This window comes from Triplophysa rosa, linkage group LG4 (genome assembly GCF_024868665.1).
Source record: "Triplophysa rosa linkage group LG4, Trosa_1v2, whole genome shotgun sequence".
NCBI lineage: Eukaryota > Metazoa > Chordata > Actinopteri > Cypriniformes > Nemacheilidae > Triplophysa > Triplophysa rosa.
The window spans coordinates 23730970-23748382 of NC_079893.1; the positions used below are offsets into that span (position 1 = coordinate 23730970).

General features: G+C 36.7%; 2 protein-coding genes across 3 annotated transcripts; both read right to left on the minus strand.

Annotated features, from left to right (window-relative positions):
• Positions 1 to 2462: 2462 nt before the first annotated feature.
• On the minus strand, positions 2463 to 7732 carry LOC130553423 (T-cell surface glycoprotein CD5). Of its 2 annotated transcripts, none has more exons than XM_057332378.1 (7): positions 7607 to 7732; positions 7013 to 7075; positions 4214 to 4603; positions 3912 to 4031; positions 3597 to 3647; positions 3370 to 3438; positions 2463 to 3110 (listed from the first exon to the last, which is right to left on the minus strand). In XM_057332378.1, exons 2-7 carry the CDS (start codon positions 7062 to 7064, stop codon positions 3028 to 3030), a joined length of 765 nt encoding a protein of 254 aa, XP_057188361.1. In that variant the 5' UTR covers positions 7065 to 7075; positions 7607 to 7732; the 3' UTR covers positions 2463 to 3027. The 2 variants fall into 2 exon arrangements, with proteins under 2 accessions (XP_057188361.1, XP_057188360.1); XM_057332377.1 differs by having other exon boundaries at positions 7013 to 7080.
• Positions 7733 to 9134: 1402 nt separating this feature from the next.
• vps37c (VPS37C subunit of ESCRT-I) lies at positions 9135 to 17159 on the minus strand. The gene is made up of 5 exons (XM_057332744.1): positions 16652 to 17159; positions 16240 to 16348; positions 13149 to 13320; positions 12024 to 12106; positions 9135 to 11589 (listed from the first exon to the last, which is right to left on the minus strand). Exons 2-5 carry the CDS (start codon positions 16330 to 16332, stop codon positions 10951 to 10953), a joined length of 987 nt encoding a protein of 328 aa, XP_057188727.1. The 5' UTR covers positions 16333 to 16348; positions 16652 to 17159; the 3' UTR covers positions 9135 to 10950.
• Positions 17160 to 17413: the final 254 nt, after the last annotated feature.

Consider the following 17413-nt stretch of genomic DNA (forward strand, 5'->3'; position numbering starts at 1 on the left):
GCGTTTATGCCAAAATGCTTTTTAAAGAGAGGATTTTTAGTGTTGATAAAGTGTCATGTGGGAATATTAAAATCAGTCAAACTTACAAAGGACTATGAATAGGTGAATGATAATCAGTCTCACAGCTGAATACTTCCTTTGGAGTGCAGACCCATCACCTCCATAACACCCTAAAACATAACCAACTACATTTTTGCTCGTATTCAATAATAAAAACTGACATTCATCTATTAACATAACATATTAAAATTTTTACTCCTATCTGTTTGTTTATATTACAAACTGTTTGGATAAAAGTAGATAAATATTATATTTAATATGGCACTGTGATAGTCTTTGTATTACAAAATGCTTTAATATCTTATTGATTTTATAACTTAAAACATTTTAAAACAAACAAACAAAGCTTAATAGAAATGCTTTTAATTTCATACTTGCCTTAACAATCTGCTCCAGATGTCAGATATGCAAAACTGAAAGTAACGTATCACTTTCTCTCATGTGCACACTGAGTCCAGAACGTAATGTAATTTCTTCTGTGACGTTTTAATCACCATCAGGCTATCTTTCGTCAGATCAACAAACTTTTTAAAATTTCGTCTTCTTGCTTTCAGCCTTTGAGAGTTTTATGCAAACATAAGTCCTATAAACAGCCTATACTTTCTTTTCTGTTTTTGTATGTTGACTTGTTGGATTCGTAGCTCTTGCTTTCTCTGTCTTTCTGTCCCTGTCTAGTGTGCCAGATTCACACAATACGGATTTGTTCATTTAAAACACTAAATAATCCCTTCTCTTCCCCTCTCTCTCTGATCTGACCATCCCCTGCTGTTCTTGAATATTCCTTCTGTCCAAGGATGCTTGACTTTCTCCCAAGAAAAATATCATACATCAAAAGATAAAATATTCCATCTCATTTTAATCCTGCTCCTGCTCTGTCTATCTTCCTCTCTCTTCGGTACGGTAAAATGGTGTTACTGTAAGTGGTTTGAGCATACATTAAAGTCAACGGGCTCAATGCTCTTAATGTTAAATTTCATCGGCTTAAATAATGATTAGTGCATGGGAGGTAAATGTTGTAGACAGGGCCAAATCCTATCGAGAGGGAGAGCATTATGCATAAAAAATAAACTATTTAATCACAGCACTTTCTCTTTACCCATTTTATCAGTACCTCTGTCTCTCATTAACCTGCTTGCATTACATAAGATAACAAAGATATCAAAACAAGTAACATAGTTTTAGGCGTGGTTTTAATGTCTGTATTCCTCTAGGAGGACACTGTGCATTTTGGGTAACATTATTACATTACCCATAAAATGTGGGTACATTGTTACATTCTGCAATGAGTAATACTTGGCGTCCAGAAGGAGCTTAGACACAATGTTTCAGCAACCAATGGTTTAGGTTTATGACATTATAATTCACAAACTCTGTGCTTTATTTATGGAATTGTTTGAAACATTATTATGCAACATATTCTGTTTGTGAATAGGAAATGTGTAAAGTAATTTTGCAGGTAACAAGCATGTTTGATTTCAGTGTCACTGTTTGCTAGTGCATTGTGATGATGAGAAAGAGGGATGACATATAGATGCTCTAGATTTTATGCCCCATGAGTGCAGGTCTCTCTGTTAATCTGTGCATGTAATCTCTTGTCATCTGTCATTGTTCTCTGCTAGAACCTCATTTTAACTACAGATTAAATCCTTCACTCTGACCTGTGGATGAGAGGAAGAAAGCACTTATCCCCCCCACACACACACGCACGCATGCACACACACAAAACTGCTGCTGTATGTTTTCACGGTTTGTGTGTATATGCACAAGTATAAATATACACAGAACTAATGTACATGCAACAAAACAGCCAAACATATGCAGGTATAAACACAATCTAATGCACACATATATAAGTGCGCACGCACAAAGATTTTAAGATGCTGCTGGAGATTTTAAACTTTTAAAAGAAAAAGCTGGGTCAGACATGAGTCAGAAAATTATAAAAAAGAAAGAAAGACAGACAAAAAGAAAGAAAGAAAAAAGAAAGAGAGGGTAAATCAACAATGAGCACAGTGAGTCTACAGTATATTTAGAGCATGAGCGACAGAAATAACACAAACAGGAAGTTAATAGAATTACGACAGGAAACCACATTGCTGCAAAATTGTGCATTAACACCACATTCCCTCTTTACTCTTCCAGTATCACCCTTAAATCGCTCCCATCTTTGCCACCTCATTTTAGAACGCTCTCTTTAGCACACAAACATAACTTTTGCATTGTGTTGTATTGTATTGTATTGTATTCTATACTTTCATATCTACTGTATTGATGATGTACTGTAGTGTTCAACAAATATTTATGTATTTCTATCCTAAATTTTCAATTATAAAACCAGAAGCCTAAAAACAATAACAACGCATGTGTTATCTAAATGTGGAAATAATGGTCTTGTAACAATCTTTAACAAAAATGGTTTATTTATGCACTTTCAATCACTTGTATAAATGAACAAAATTGAACATTTCAAACTAGTTCATCTGATCTTTACAAAATTCCATTCTGGTAATTTCTGGTAATTTTAAAAGAAACATCAACAATACACTACGAATTTGTCAGGTTTTCTCAATCAAAATAAACTTGTTTCATAAAGTCATAAATAATTGTTTAATATGACTAAATCAACCTGACTACATTAACTAAACACCATTTTAAAAATCAGAATAGCTTCTTAATGTAACAACTGCACCGTTTCACTTTTTACAGAACACAAATGCAAATCAAGTGATTGCAAAAAATAAAATAAAGCCTACAAAGCATTACAAAGATATTTAGAAAATAAATCTGCTCTAAATGGATTTCTCAGCTGTTTGTCTCAAACATGTTTACACGACTTGCATGACTTGCTAAATGTCAGATCAACTTAACCGTCCATCAGCATGATCGCTGATTCAATGTGACACTGACCTCTAACACAGAGTGGTCTGCTCTCCCATCAATATTAAAGTCATTTGTGGGCACAGGCCTTCAATTGCATCCGTATGAATCATAGTCACTGTTTCTGTTGGACGAGGGCTCCCTACTCTGGTTTACCGTCAGCTTTTCCAAACCTAACAACACAGAAAAAAATCAAATGGGTACCAATGTGTGTGCTTGTGAATCGCTGCGCAGTCTAAATGATTTTGAGAAAACCTTGTTGGTCAATGAATACACTTGAACAGTGAGTTACCATAACTTGTAACCTCTAAATTAAATGTGTCTTTAAAAAAGACGCCAACTTTTATTCGTAAAATCAGTTTTGTAAATAACTGGACAAGAAGTAAATGTGTGTGAATGACAGAGTTAGAGAGAGAATGTGAATAAACTGACCAGGATAGGACTGACGCTTTACTGTATTGTTGTTTGCTTGACTGCCAGCTTGACCTCTGTGATAAGACACTTGAAGAAGAGAAAAGAAAGACAAAGTAGACATTTTGTGTGTTCATTCTTTGAAACTTACACCAATGAATCTGGCATTGCCAGCATCATGCACAACCAGTTAAGACACAGGAACTTTATGTGTGCGTGTGTTTGTGTGTGGGTCGGAAATGACTCACCACTTTGAGTCTGAGTCGGGCCGATCCATTGATTCTGACGTTTCTGTGAAACTGCATCAAAGCCGGTTAGAAAATGTTGAAATTAGACACAATATTTAACTTTGCGATTAAAATACTGGAAAATCGGACTGTCAAGCAATGTAACCAGTACCGAGGCACATCCATTAAATATTCTGTAGCGCATTCTACTAAAAAAGACTTTTAACAACTTCAAAAAAATGTTGTGCCACGTGCCAGTATACAGCATATACTGTATAAATGCTTGCATTTATCAAGTGTAAAATTTAAAACATGCTTGTTTCATCAGTGACTCACATCTTTTGCGGATGGCTTTGTACGTGGGCCGACTAAACCGAAGGAGAATAACACTCAAGATCAAGAAAACTAATATGCCAGTTACTGCTTTATAAGCAGCCAGTTCTTTACCTAGAGGGTCTGAAAGAAAGAATGAGAAACAATAATCTGTCATTTAAAACGTACAGCATATTGACTTTTATCAAATTATCACAATTATATTGGCTGCTAAATCTGACATGAAAGTAAAAAATCAACATAAAAACTATAGAATTATGTGTAAAATATTTCACCATCATTTTTTATGTTAAAAAAGCACACACCTTGGCAAATGACATGCAGTCCTCGGCAGGAAGCTTTGCTCACTGTCATATTGCTGTTGATAAAATAACCTTTAACATCTTCGGATGTGACCTTGAAGTTCTCAAAGTCTCCACATCTTGTGTCTTTACATAGTTCGCTCGACCACTTCAGGACTTCAGGTGTGTTGCACAAAGGAACCTCACGTAGGTCAGAGGAAGAGAGATAGAGCTGACCCGCACACTGACTCCCCTCCTTCCAGGAAATCTTCACCCGGGCAAGAACAGGAGGCAGAGTGATATTTCGAGTGATGTTCTGGCATGGGGTTGGTGTGAAACAGGGTACGCGTGTATTACTGATAATATTGATTTGTGTGGTTGACGTGAGGTTTTCCGAAGAGGTTATTCCTTTTTCTGTAAGGGAAATGCATTTGAACGTGAGTCACATTGATTTAACTGAAATTGACACATTGACGGCAAAATAGGAAAGCTAACATATCTAAGATAGATTGACTGTACTATTGTATATTTTAATATAGTGGGTTATCAATATTCTCCAACTTTGAACACAATATTTATATTTGAACAGTGTCTGCATCTTCATATGACTTTTTTGGTAAAAGGTGGCATGACAATTCAGAATTGCTGGTGTCCACATGTAAAAAAAAAATTGTCACTGAGGTTAGTGAGCAGAGAGATGGATCATTTGCACTCATTCTGCAGTGTTTGCAAAGCACTGAGAAGCAATCACACACACATTTTGCACATTTGTTTGCATGATTGCATTATGGCCATTGCACTTTGCAAGTATGGGCTGTTTAGGACCTTCATTGATCTATGATCTAGAATCTAGATTTATAGATTTATTACCAATCAAAAGAAAAGCACCATAATGATGAGATGCACTAAAGCCATGCATTTCCATAATACATTATGATCTTAAAATGACAGAAAATATTAAATGATATTGGAAACACATTAAATAAAACATACATTTAAGAATAAGGTAAAATGTACCACGACTACGATACTTCACAACATTCACATGGATATTAAACAAAATTAAAATCTGAAAATCGTTGTAAACTTTAACAACACAAATGTATACATCCAATATACAGTACATCCAAGGGATTCCAGTGCTTGAAAACAACAGTGAAATAGTACAAAAAGTCAACCGTTGGTTTCAAAATTGGTGGAATCTGCAGTGTGATAAAGCGATGCTTGCTAGAAATGCATCTTTTTCTTTGATGAGCAGTGAGGTGCCAGCTCAAAATTGTAAAAATAGGACACAACAAAAACACATTTTTTTAGAACAATTTGAAATTTAGAAATTTGACAATATGTTATATGGTTTGCACCAAAAAAGCATTCTTATTGATTTTTATTGTTTATGTTTTTATGCATGAGAAAGACTATTTTAAAAAGCTTATTCAATGTTACTGGGGTTTAATACATTAAATTATTAAAAAGATAACAAGCAACGAAATAAGCAGGCTACACTTTCTGGTTCAAGTTGTTTCTGGCTACTTTATTCAATTTTGTTCTTATGTAAATGTATTCTCATTAGTTCATATGAAATACAGTTGCTCAAATACTCTTGACAGTTGACCTTAAAATAGAAGCACTTTTAAAAAATGACATAATTGCCATTAAAACACCATTGGATGTATAAGTTACACAAAACAGGGTCTTCTCTTATATTAGAGCACAGTGTGTACTTTTGTCTGCTAAACGAGAAGAAATTTAAATATTTTATTTATTTAGGCACAAACAAATAATAAATGCATACGTTTATTTATATATATATATATATATATTATATTTAGATATTTAGCTTCACCCATAGTCTGATTCTACGGTACTGGTAAAGTGTTACTCCGCACAATGATTTTTTTGTCTTGACGACAGGTTCCAATTGTTAGGTAGTTAAACGTATGATTTTGAGATGAGGAGTATGTGTTTGCTTATAAAAGATAAAAAATAATTGTATCAAATATAATTTTATCAGGACTAATTTATGCCAGTCCAACAGTTCTAATTTTAATATACAGTGGAACTGGTTGCTTTTTTTACTGCTTACAATATTTTGCATGATAATGGTAAAAATAAAATGCAGTGGCTGAAAGCATGGGTAAGTAATACGTTCCAAAGTCTTTTGCCTTTCAGGTGACATTTAATAAGACAAAAAAAAGAAAAATGTTTTTAATTTAATTCAATGTGTGTTTTCCACAGTCCACAGTTTTCATCACGTACCTACACTTCGCTCTCTCCTCTGCTGTCTTTACTTGCGGCACAAAACGTTTGCTTTTGGGTTTCAAAGTTTTTGTTATGCAAAACTTTTCAACCCAAAAGCAAACGTTTTTGTTCCGCAAACAAAGAAAAGCAAAAGGGGCGTTTCCCAATTATTGGGCATTTTCAAATCAGGATGTAGTTTTTTACTTGACTTTGATTGAAAGTGGCCAATAGAGAGAGGTCTTTCATTCAGGTGAGTAGATTCTGCCTTACTTGCAAGGAAAAGTTTTCGACCCAAAAGCAAAAGTTTTTGTTCCGCAAAACTTTTCAACCCAAAAGCAAAAGGTGTAGGAACGTGATGAAAACTGCTTAAAGAAAAATGCACATTGCAAATGAATTTGTGAACATATTACTTTGTTTTAAAATAAAAACAGCCATTATAGAACTTTTTATTTGACATATTATATATATTTGTATTTAGAGTTTAATTATTTTGATCTCAAACACTGTATTTTTGATTGCACAATAAAGAAACAAAAATAACACCATACATTGGTATGGTATCACATAATAGAACTTTTCACTTACGAATACTAATGAGCAGCAGCGCTGTGAGTGTCGTCAACAAAGAGTTCTCCATCTGGTAAAGATCTGTGCTACACAAGTAATTGAACAACATTTGAGTATATTTTTCCACAAAAAAAAGACTAAAACAGAGAAACCGTGAATAGGCCTAGAGGTCAAATGACTGACCTTTGGCATCCAAGTCAGTGTTTTATTAAATTTAAAGACCTGAGCAAAATGACAGTGTTTTACTTTGAATTTCTTAAATGTTCTGTTATCAGGGAAACTGGTTAAGCAAGTAAACAAAGACCCAAAGCTGTGATTGAGCTCTAAATTGTCAGAATGTATAAATGTCATCGTAACGTGACTTGAGAACAAGAACTTGCCCATAATCCACAAGATTTTACAGAGATTTGCTGATACACACTGGACTGTATCGATTTTCACCATTGTTTTATCAAATGATACTCTTTTGCTTTTAGTTGACAGCTGCCTTTCCTCTGTACTCTGAAGACGATTGTGTTCAAAGGCCACCAAGCATAAAAAAACTAACTAAAGCTTTCATTGTACCATACAAACATCAAACCAGCCTTAAACAATTATATTATCAGATCTTACCGTGTTGGAGACTGACAGAAACAAACGTGTAGAGCAAATGACAAGAAAATTAAGTGAAAGGAAATACAGAGGTGTGGATCATTTCCCCGCCCTCATCCTTTTTCTCTCTCTCTCCGTTTGCTTGTAATCACGTTTTGTGTTTGATTGCACGCTGCACTGCTTCCTCACTTCAAAGAGAGACAAAAAACACAGACAAAAAATGAAGAAAAGCTTAAAAAAAAAAACAAGGTGGGTGGAGAAAAAAATGTTATATTCAAAGTTTAACATGTTCTCCCACTTGTTTATAATTATTTCAACTTCTGTGACTCTAATATTTTTTTTACATGTAGCAAAAATTGAATACAGAAAACAAATAAAGAAGAAATACAGAAATCAATCGGATCGATAAAGAATGGGGGTTGGAGTATAGGCCTATAATGCAGAAGTAAAAAATCTAGGGGTAAAAAAGCCATAAAATCTGCATAACAGACCCTGTTTTTGCATAGCGGGAGTGGGTTTATTTTGGAGAAGGGCGGACTGAAAATGCTCGTGCAGGTCGCCGATGAGTAATGAACAACGAGAAATCTCCGGCGAGCATGGAAGTGAAACATGAATTGTATAACACTCAAAAAAAGCACCAATATCCAGACATATGCTTTCATTTCAATGTTACTCATATCTTCTTTTCATTCACAATGTTTCCCAGCCTCCCTCGCTCTCTCGCTCTTTCTCAGGTGTCGCCGGGGTTGGTTTACCATACCGTACAGTTAAAGAAAGACCCGTAAAGGCTGGTTTTTGAACCTGTAAAAAAATTCCCCATAACACCCTCTTGAAACTCTCGTCTATGATTCAATTTGAGCGGAATTTAAACAGCTTTCAGTGAGTCAATGAGTTGAACTGCCAGTTGTCTTTATGTACACTATAGGCTACAAAAATGGACTGAAATGTATTTTGTAATCTTAAAAATCATTTGATCTAGACATTTGCTTGTTGCTATTTGAAATTATTCTGTAGACAAAAATATAGGCTAATTGTGAAAACACAACTTCTTTTATAAGAAAACTAAAATGACATTTAATAGGCACGTTTTGAAAAGGAGGATTTGACTAAATAATGGGAAAAGGCAAGCAATAAAAGCCCATTACTGTTTAAAAAGCCTCCCAGGCTGAGACCTGAAGAAACTGGCTGTAAAATGCCAATTCACCAAATTCAAGACGAACGGTAGCTACTTCAAAGAAACTAAATATAACATAGCTTTGATGTTTTACTTTTCTTTAGTCCCAACATATCACATTACTCTTTAGTCATCATGACATTATTGTTTTGATGGATTTTTTATTATTCTACAATCTAAAACTAATGTTAATAAGGAATGAATAAATGATCTTAACGTGCACATTTCAGAGACATTTGCTTTATCCTCAGAAAGTTATACATAAAACATCTCAAATAATAAACTCGACAAATTAAAGTAAGACCAATATTAATAATAATATTCAACCACTTCATGAGTCGTTATAAATTGAAATAAAAAAGCAACACAGGCATGGTAGATCAACTTCAGTGTTTAATATTCACACCCGAGAAAAAAAGGACAATAAAAATAAAAATACACTTTTAACAGGCTACAGTCATCACAACCAATGCAATAGAATCTCTTTCCCCTAATGCTGCAAATCAATGTGCTAATAAAATTTCTTCATCCCATTTTTTCTCATCCTCGTGTCGTATCGGTCTCTCCCTCGCTCCAGGTGCTGGGGAGGGACCCTAAAAGTGGGGGTTCTGCTACAAACCTGAGTCTTATTTACTGAGTTCATGAATTAGATAAAGCCACCCGAGGCCTGATTGAGGACGCCTCTGGTTTTGAATTGCTTTAAAAGTACAAAAATAAAGAAAGACCCCGCACGGCCCGATCCCAGCTCCTGTTGTCAACGAGTGACGGGCTGATAGTGTGGAGTGCTAGTGTGATTCACGTGGTCCTCCAGTTGGCCAATAATGAGCAAGTGACACTTGAATCAGGTGGGGCTTTTTTTAAATCAGGTGAGACTAGATAACATTATAAACACTTTATAAATGACACATTTAGGTCTTTTGTGGGTGAGGCAAAGGCATTGTTGATCTTTTGCATTGTGGCCTTTAAACAAAGTGGTTGATGTTGTAAATTGAGTGGATCTGGGGGTGGTCCTAAACTAAACCACAACATAAGGTGTTCGGTTTGTGGTAGTGAATCTGGGACGAGCCCCATCGGATTCTATTCTCTCCATTTTTTAAGGTAACTAAGACTCGAAGACGAGATCATCAAACTTCCGTCAACTCAAAGCGTAAAATATGCAGCCAATGTCCAGGCATTTGTCTGCATAGTTCTACAATAAAAAGTTTTCTGTACCCTACGGTAGGTACTGAATGCTATATTACTACCAACATGTTATGCATCTCCTATTAGTCTTGCATATGCTCTGTGCTATGTTATGCCTCACCTGCACCCCCACCCTTTATCCTGTGCTATAGCAGAGAAGATACAGTCTGTCTATGTTATAACCCTTTACTCTCTGATTTCCCTTTAAATATGCATTAATACAAATTACATTGTCCACTAGAGAACGTACGGTAATAATCTATGCCTTCTGATCACTGTCAAGCGATATTTAAAATAGGTGGAGTGGAAGGGTGTGAAGAAAAAAAGAGGAAAATAAGCAAAAGAGGTATTGGATGGAGTCATCTATTGGTGCATTGGTACACATTCGTAACAGGACCCATTATTGCACGCAGCCAAATTTACAAAACCGGTGAATTTTGATTTCAAATTTGCACATATGGAAATTGGCAAAATGTAATTATGATACAGAATAAGCTCAGCTTCAATAAATAGTTTACATCTGAGATAAAATAGAAAGACAATGCTGTGCTTTTTGGACTGCCAAGGGTCTATTGATCCCTTAATGCTAAAGGATTGCTCTGTGTAGTGGGACCTGTTTATCTCAACAAAACGACTGAAATCGAGGCTGAGTTGCAATGCAATTCTGTCAAAAATAAAAGAAAGAAAAGCATCTCATCATCAAATATATTAACATAATCAGTGATTTCTTCAAACCGGTTTGAGAAACATGCTTTAAATGGTCTGGAACTGAGCCTGCAAAACCTGTGAAGCCCATACAGAGTCTCTGACCGAGTCTTTCTTTGAGGTTTCCAGAGGGGGGGGAAGCACACCCATTCTCAAGTGTTCTTTATAAGCCTCAGACAGGAACAGGATGTGACATGGGTACACAAAACACAAATCTGGGGGTAAGGAAAGGCAGAGCAAGAGAAGGGCGAGAGACGAGTGGGAGAGAAATGAGAGAAAGAGACAGAGACGTACACAGAGTGGCTCAGGAGTATTGTTGTGGGACTCCAAAACCTGGCCTATAAAGAGGTCTACCTGTTGGTGACTGGGTTGATGGCCCGTGGGGGCCTGAGGGGTAGCTATACCCTCCATAAGGGTATGGACTTGGATACGGGGCAGGCGTGGGACCGAACTGCCCAAACGGTGGCTCGGGAAATGAGGGCTGAGTGGGATATGGACAAGCGGAAGGGCCAAAAGTGGGCCTGGGGGCGGAGTAGCCTGTCGTTGCTGGGAAGGGGGCACCCTGGCTGGGGTACGGCTGAAACGCTGTGTTTGAGTTGGTGGGGCCTGCTATGGAGGCTGAAGGGGGGTGGTTGGGGGGTGTCACAGGGTAGGGGGAGTAGGGAACAGCAGGACTGGAGGCATTGGAGGGCGCGTTAATGTTGGAGCCTTGTTGCTGCTGAGGCTGCGGCTGTTGCCACGGTGATGATGATCCAGCATCCTGATTGGCACAGGGTTGTGATGTCATTGGAGCATCTCTTATCCCTTTGCTTTTTTGGCAGAGAATTTCTTGCAGCTTTTCAATACGCACTCGTCTTGTATGAGCGAGGCAACGGAGGGAAAGGAAGCGTTCGAGGAAAGAGTCCAGCGATATCGAACCTTCAAGAAACTCGTCTGCTAGAGTCTGAAAGAAAGAGACAGAGTGATCTTCAAGCTTGTAAAAGTAATGCTGTTATGCTAGATTCTCTAACTTTGATTAATGAGTTATTACAAACATTAAACATTTTTACTGATCATTTGTGTCCTTAATTTTTTATTGTCACATTCATTTTAGAAAAGCAATACAGAACTCTTGACTGCTATATTGTGAATATTAACACGAATATTTCACATACATTTAAATTCAATATAATATTTAATATAAATTAAATAAAATAATATTTACAATAATATAATACATACATTTTAAATATGTTTATTGTTTTTTTTAAATATAATATAAATTGCACATAAACTTAACAGATATTTTTTGTTTAAAAAACAATCAGTATATCAGACAAGTCTATTTATTAGTAACAGATTTTCAACAACACACACATATAGGCGATTGCGTATCACCTCTGAGTCTGCCTCTGTGTTGGCGCCCTCTGTCTGCAGACGAGTCATCAGCCCCTCTGGAGACACCTGCCCCATTATACAGTCTACAGAGACAAAAAAGACAACTGAAAAAGAATGCAGACAGGGCAGAAGGAATATGAAAAAACCAAGAAGCTGAATGAGAACAGGTTATGCAACCCCATGACTTAGCAATGCCTAATGACGTAAAAGAAGCAAACAGTAATGTATGGAAAGAGTAAATCAAGGAAAAAACTACAGTTACCAAAGAGTCTCATATAGTTTTTTGGCCAGACACATAGCTATAGTGTGATGTAATGTCACGGATGTACAAATGGGGGAGGAGAACAAGTGGCCTTGTTAACTGTAAACTGACTTTCTGGATGAAAACAACAAGCTCTTGTTAGAAACTCAGCAGAGCTTCCTGTGTCTGCTCAAGTCTCTATAAACAGTCGAACAGGAATAAAAAGCAGATAAGAAATTCAATTCATGGTTTCAGGATACCAGAAGGTTCCCTGCACGGTGCCAGCACAATATAACTAATTTTAAGGATTCAAAAGATTGTCAGTGCAACTTAATAGACAAGCACAAGCGTTATCTGTCGGCACACCACATTAGATTAAACTACTTATCCTTGTAGTTGTGGATATATAGAGCTTAAATCCTTTGTCCCGCTTGCTTGTTGAAGCAGGGGACCAGGCATCAACGATGCCACGTACATCATTAATGCTTATATTTGGCAGATCTTTAAGCATCTTGTAAACACTGACATTTCGTTCTGTGCGAAACCAGAAACTGACATCCCGACTTCTGGCGACAGCGGAAGTTCGTCGCTACGCTTGTGCACAGGGCGTATTATAGTGAGAACAAAAGTACTGAATGAACACTACAATTTCACTTGGATTTAATCACTCTGCTAAAAGTAGCGATAACAATGGAAGATACTTGCAGGGAAAAAGGTGCATGTAGCTGATGTATTTTTAGCTTTCATTTTTTGTTACAGTAGGAAATCAATTTTCTTAATGAGCATGTTTGACAATGACATATTTTTAGAAAGATTCTTTCCATATTCACTTTTGCATTTCCTTTTTTTACCAGAATCAGCTGGCACTCCCATCTTTTACTTACCTCTCAGGACACAGTGTTGTTTGTATCTCTCTCTCACTTCCTCAAGTTCAGTGTATTTGTCCACCAGCTGAGCTCTCTCTTTCTCAAGACGGGGCTTCATGTCAAGGTTTTGCTCGGCCAGACTGCGGTTGGCCGCAAGTGCCATTTCCCTCTCCAGCTGAATATTCTGAATCTATCAAGAGAACAAAGGCAGTAACAATATGTTTGTGTATCATGCTTGCTTTAACCAACAGACAATGTGTTCCTTAACCTTCTCTGGTTTTTTTTTTGTAATAACTTACTGAAATATAAGAGTCAGTTCCCATTATGTGAATGATCAATTTCTTAAAAATGGCTGGTGTTTACTGTATACCTAACACTGCAGAAGTAGAATTTTTCAATACATTAGTTTGCCTTTTTATTGATTATCGACTTCCACCAAAATTAGCTAAAAAAGCAGAACAATTACAGATGGAATGGATGGGCAGGTGGCACAGCAATCACACAACGGACAGGGTGGACAAAATAACAAAACAGCAACCATTTTAATTATTTACTTATCAATTTGAACACTTTTTGTTAGATCTTTATGAAGTTCACATATATTATCTTTTTTAAGTGAAGAATGTAGATCCGAGTTCCTTAAATCATAAGCTATAAATCATAACTAAGACAACGAGGTGGACACGCTGAGTTAATTTTTGCTACTACATGGCCTGTGAATACTTCTGAATTTTGCACTGATGACTTATGATTTTGTCCTTTTTTATATAAACAGCAATTTTTATAGATCATATTTCCCTCTACAATCCCCCAACTGAGTCAGGCATGTGCTAAACCGTACCTGACTGAAATCATAAAACTAATAAAACATTACACAGCAGAGCTTCACACTGACCTACACAGACCATGTTTTGCCTCTAAAAGTAATGACACATGCTGTGCGTGATATCATCACACTGGACAAATCAATTAAAAATGGCAGTATAGTGACATTACGGGGTGCACACATAGAAAATGTTATTAATATTAAAATAGCATAATTACTAGGAAAAAAACGAGTTCACCGGATAATGTAACCATTACCATTTAATTGTCTAAAAAATGAAAAATCAAATTGTCAGGGTACAGCCTTGGGAGCAAAGGAAAATGACTCTAGTAGGTTGAATAAAATTCTTAAAATTAGTCAAATTTGGTAACTTAATAAATTGCTCCTTACTCTTTTTAGAAAGGACTCAGGTCCGAGTCCTTTCGTTCTTTTGTCAAATGGTAGCTCCGCAGGCAAACCTGCAGCCTGTACTGGAGTCTTCGAGTCCGAGTCTTTAACGTTACATGACCGCTTCCCGGATCATCAGTCAAATGCATGTTGTACGTGTTATATGTTGTATTATAGGAAGAAATATTATAAAATTATCAAAAGATATGTGCAATAAACATCTTCTCTAAAACGTACCGTTCTGTTCTTTTTTCTGTCAGTATATTAATAAATGTATCTTGTGGATTTCTGCATGTGTTTTTAATTCATCTTCATAAATAACTATTTTGCATAAGAACTGTGCTGGCAAAATATAAACATAAGCAACACTAGTAAAGTCAGTGTTTATGTCTAATGCATATTAGACACACAAGTGATCTCTTATTAAATAATTGCACATTTAAATGATTTCAATAGCCTATTATTATATACTTTGCAAACTGCACGAGACGTTTTAGTAAAAAACACAAGTGATCTCTTATTAAATAATTGCACATTTAAATGATTTCAATAGCCTATTATTATATACTTTGCTAACTGCATGAGACTTTTTAGTAAAAAACAACAACCTGTAAACCTTATTGCATACCTGAGTGACTCAAAATTGTTAATGAATTATAAATACATAACTTTACAGAAATGCATCAAAAGCAAGAGTTAAAAACTGCATGAATATTTGTAAGGGAAGTCAGGAAATAAGTTATTTTTGTATGTAATACATTAAACAAGCATCTGTCATATCACGTGACAAAAGAACAAACGACTCAAACCCGAAGCCTCGGAGATGAACTAATCATTTCTGTTTCCGGCACAGTCTGCATAGACTGGCCTATGGGGTTGTCACGTGACAAAAGAACGAACGACTCGGTAAGTGAACTAATCATTTATGTTTTCTTTAAATGCAGCCTATATGGGCAAAATAACTAATGTTTCGGGCATGAAGTCTCAGTTGAGCTATAATCCTTTTTGTTTCTTGTACAGATTTCAGAATTTATATGGCTGTCAGGAAATAATTAAATTACTGTTTCTCATAACTTGTCCCTAACTACAATACAAGTTATTTCTTATTATATATCTGATCAAAACCAGCATAAATAAACGTTATGGGGTAATTTGGCTATTAACATGCAACATTAATTTAACTCTGCTCAGATTAACGAAATGACTCGAAAAAAGAATCGTCCATTTTGCTGAACGAGATTCAAACATCCGAATCGCATAAATGACTCCAATTTACCATCACTACCTCTCTGGTCATTTTGCGCCCTAGGCAACTGCCTATGCCACGGGCCGGACAGGTGTTGTACCGAAATTCGACTCCCCGTGAGATTACGACTCCCCTACTTCTGATTGGTTCATTCACTTAGGATGCTGCTTTGTGATTGGTCCCCATCTCTTAATCCCGCCCACACCTAATACTAACCCTAACCTTCGTAGGGGAAAAACAGGTGAGTCGTAATCTCACGGGTCGGGGAGTAGGATTTTGATACAACACCGGCCCTGATATTAAGACATCATTTTTAGGGGATACTTTTGATTTCATTTTAGTCTATGCTGGCTCATAAACTTCTCTAAGGCGCTGTGTCCATCGAGGCGTTTACGCCTGCAGCCGACGTGTTTTTTCAATTGTTTCCTATGGAAACGCCGCGCTTTTAAAAAAGCCATCAACTGAAGTTTTTTTTCTTTTTTTTTTTTTGTTTTTTTTTTTTTTTTTCACGCTCAGCGCCAGCGTTCGACCCAGCGCCCTGAGTTGAAAAAAAGCTCAACTTTGGGCAGAACGCTGCGCCTGCAGCGTGCGTTTTCAGCCGCGTAAATGCGCCTCGGAGGATACAGCCCCTAAGAGATTTATCAACTCACCTCATCAGATTCTAATGCCATAGACTCCACCCGCTCCGAGTTGTCCAGCAGATCCTGCAACTCGGACTGACTGAGGTCTTGAAGCTTCTCCATTGATTTGCTAGGACAGCTGATGGTCAACAGAAATGTTTACATAACTGTCACAATTTGTTAACACAAGCATTGTACAAGAGCCTAATAATATTGCTGACTGACTGATTATAATCCTTGGCAAAACAGACTCTTTCTGAGTTTACTATACAGTATATGTTATTTCGCAAATACAAGATCTACAGACAGAATGATAGGTAGTTTCAATTCCTCTGTCATTCAACTAGAAAAGTCATTTAGAAATTGTTTTCAGTGGACTGGCAATAGGGCCTAAATTAACCCCAAACCTAACTATGAAGCAAAAGAATTCATACATACTTACAAGGTACAAGCAAATCAAAATCCTCTCCGCCTGGTGCTCATGGAAAAACATCAAAGTTAATTGGAAGCGAGTGACGTGAGCATGTAACGTTAGACGGAAGCGCTGATACTGACAAATACCTCGCGGGCGTCTTCGGCGTTAAACCCGGCTTTCTGTGAAAAATATGTTCGGGGTAGTATCCACTTGAGATTTAGCGTGTTACCTAGCGCGACAGAGTGGAAATATACGCACGAGTTTATCCCTGGCGAGTGGAATCTCCCAGCGGTTAGCTGGACAGCTAACGTTAGCACACTTAAAAGACAGCAGTTGTTCAAGGCGGGTTGACTTGCTATTCGTCAAAAAAACGGCGTCAGACAAAAGGAGAACTCAAAACCAGGCAATGATATGTCTGTTAAAGCAGCACCAATGTCAAATTAAACGAAACAGGGCAATAAATGTCTTTTAAAAGGGGTATATTCCTATTCTTGAGGGAAAGTTTTCACTTCTCGTTGACAGATATCTCAGCCATCTTTGGACGAGTCCAATGTGGATTTTTTTGTAGGGAAATAAGATAGAATTTCATTAAGCGATTAGCATTAATGTACAAAAAGTTTAAACACACGTTTAGACTATAGCTCAAATGGCTAAATTATATTTCTACAATGAAAAATGTAAATGTATGTTGACGCATTCGTGGACATATCCTTAAGGTCCCCCTAACTTTGTTTTTATATGGTTTAGTCTTCAGCTGACTACAGGGGAAACCCCGATGTAAGGGGAATG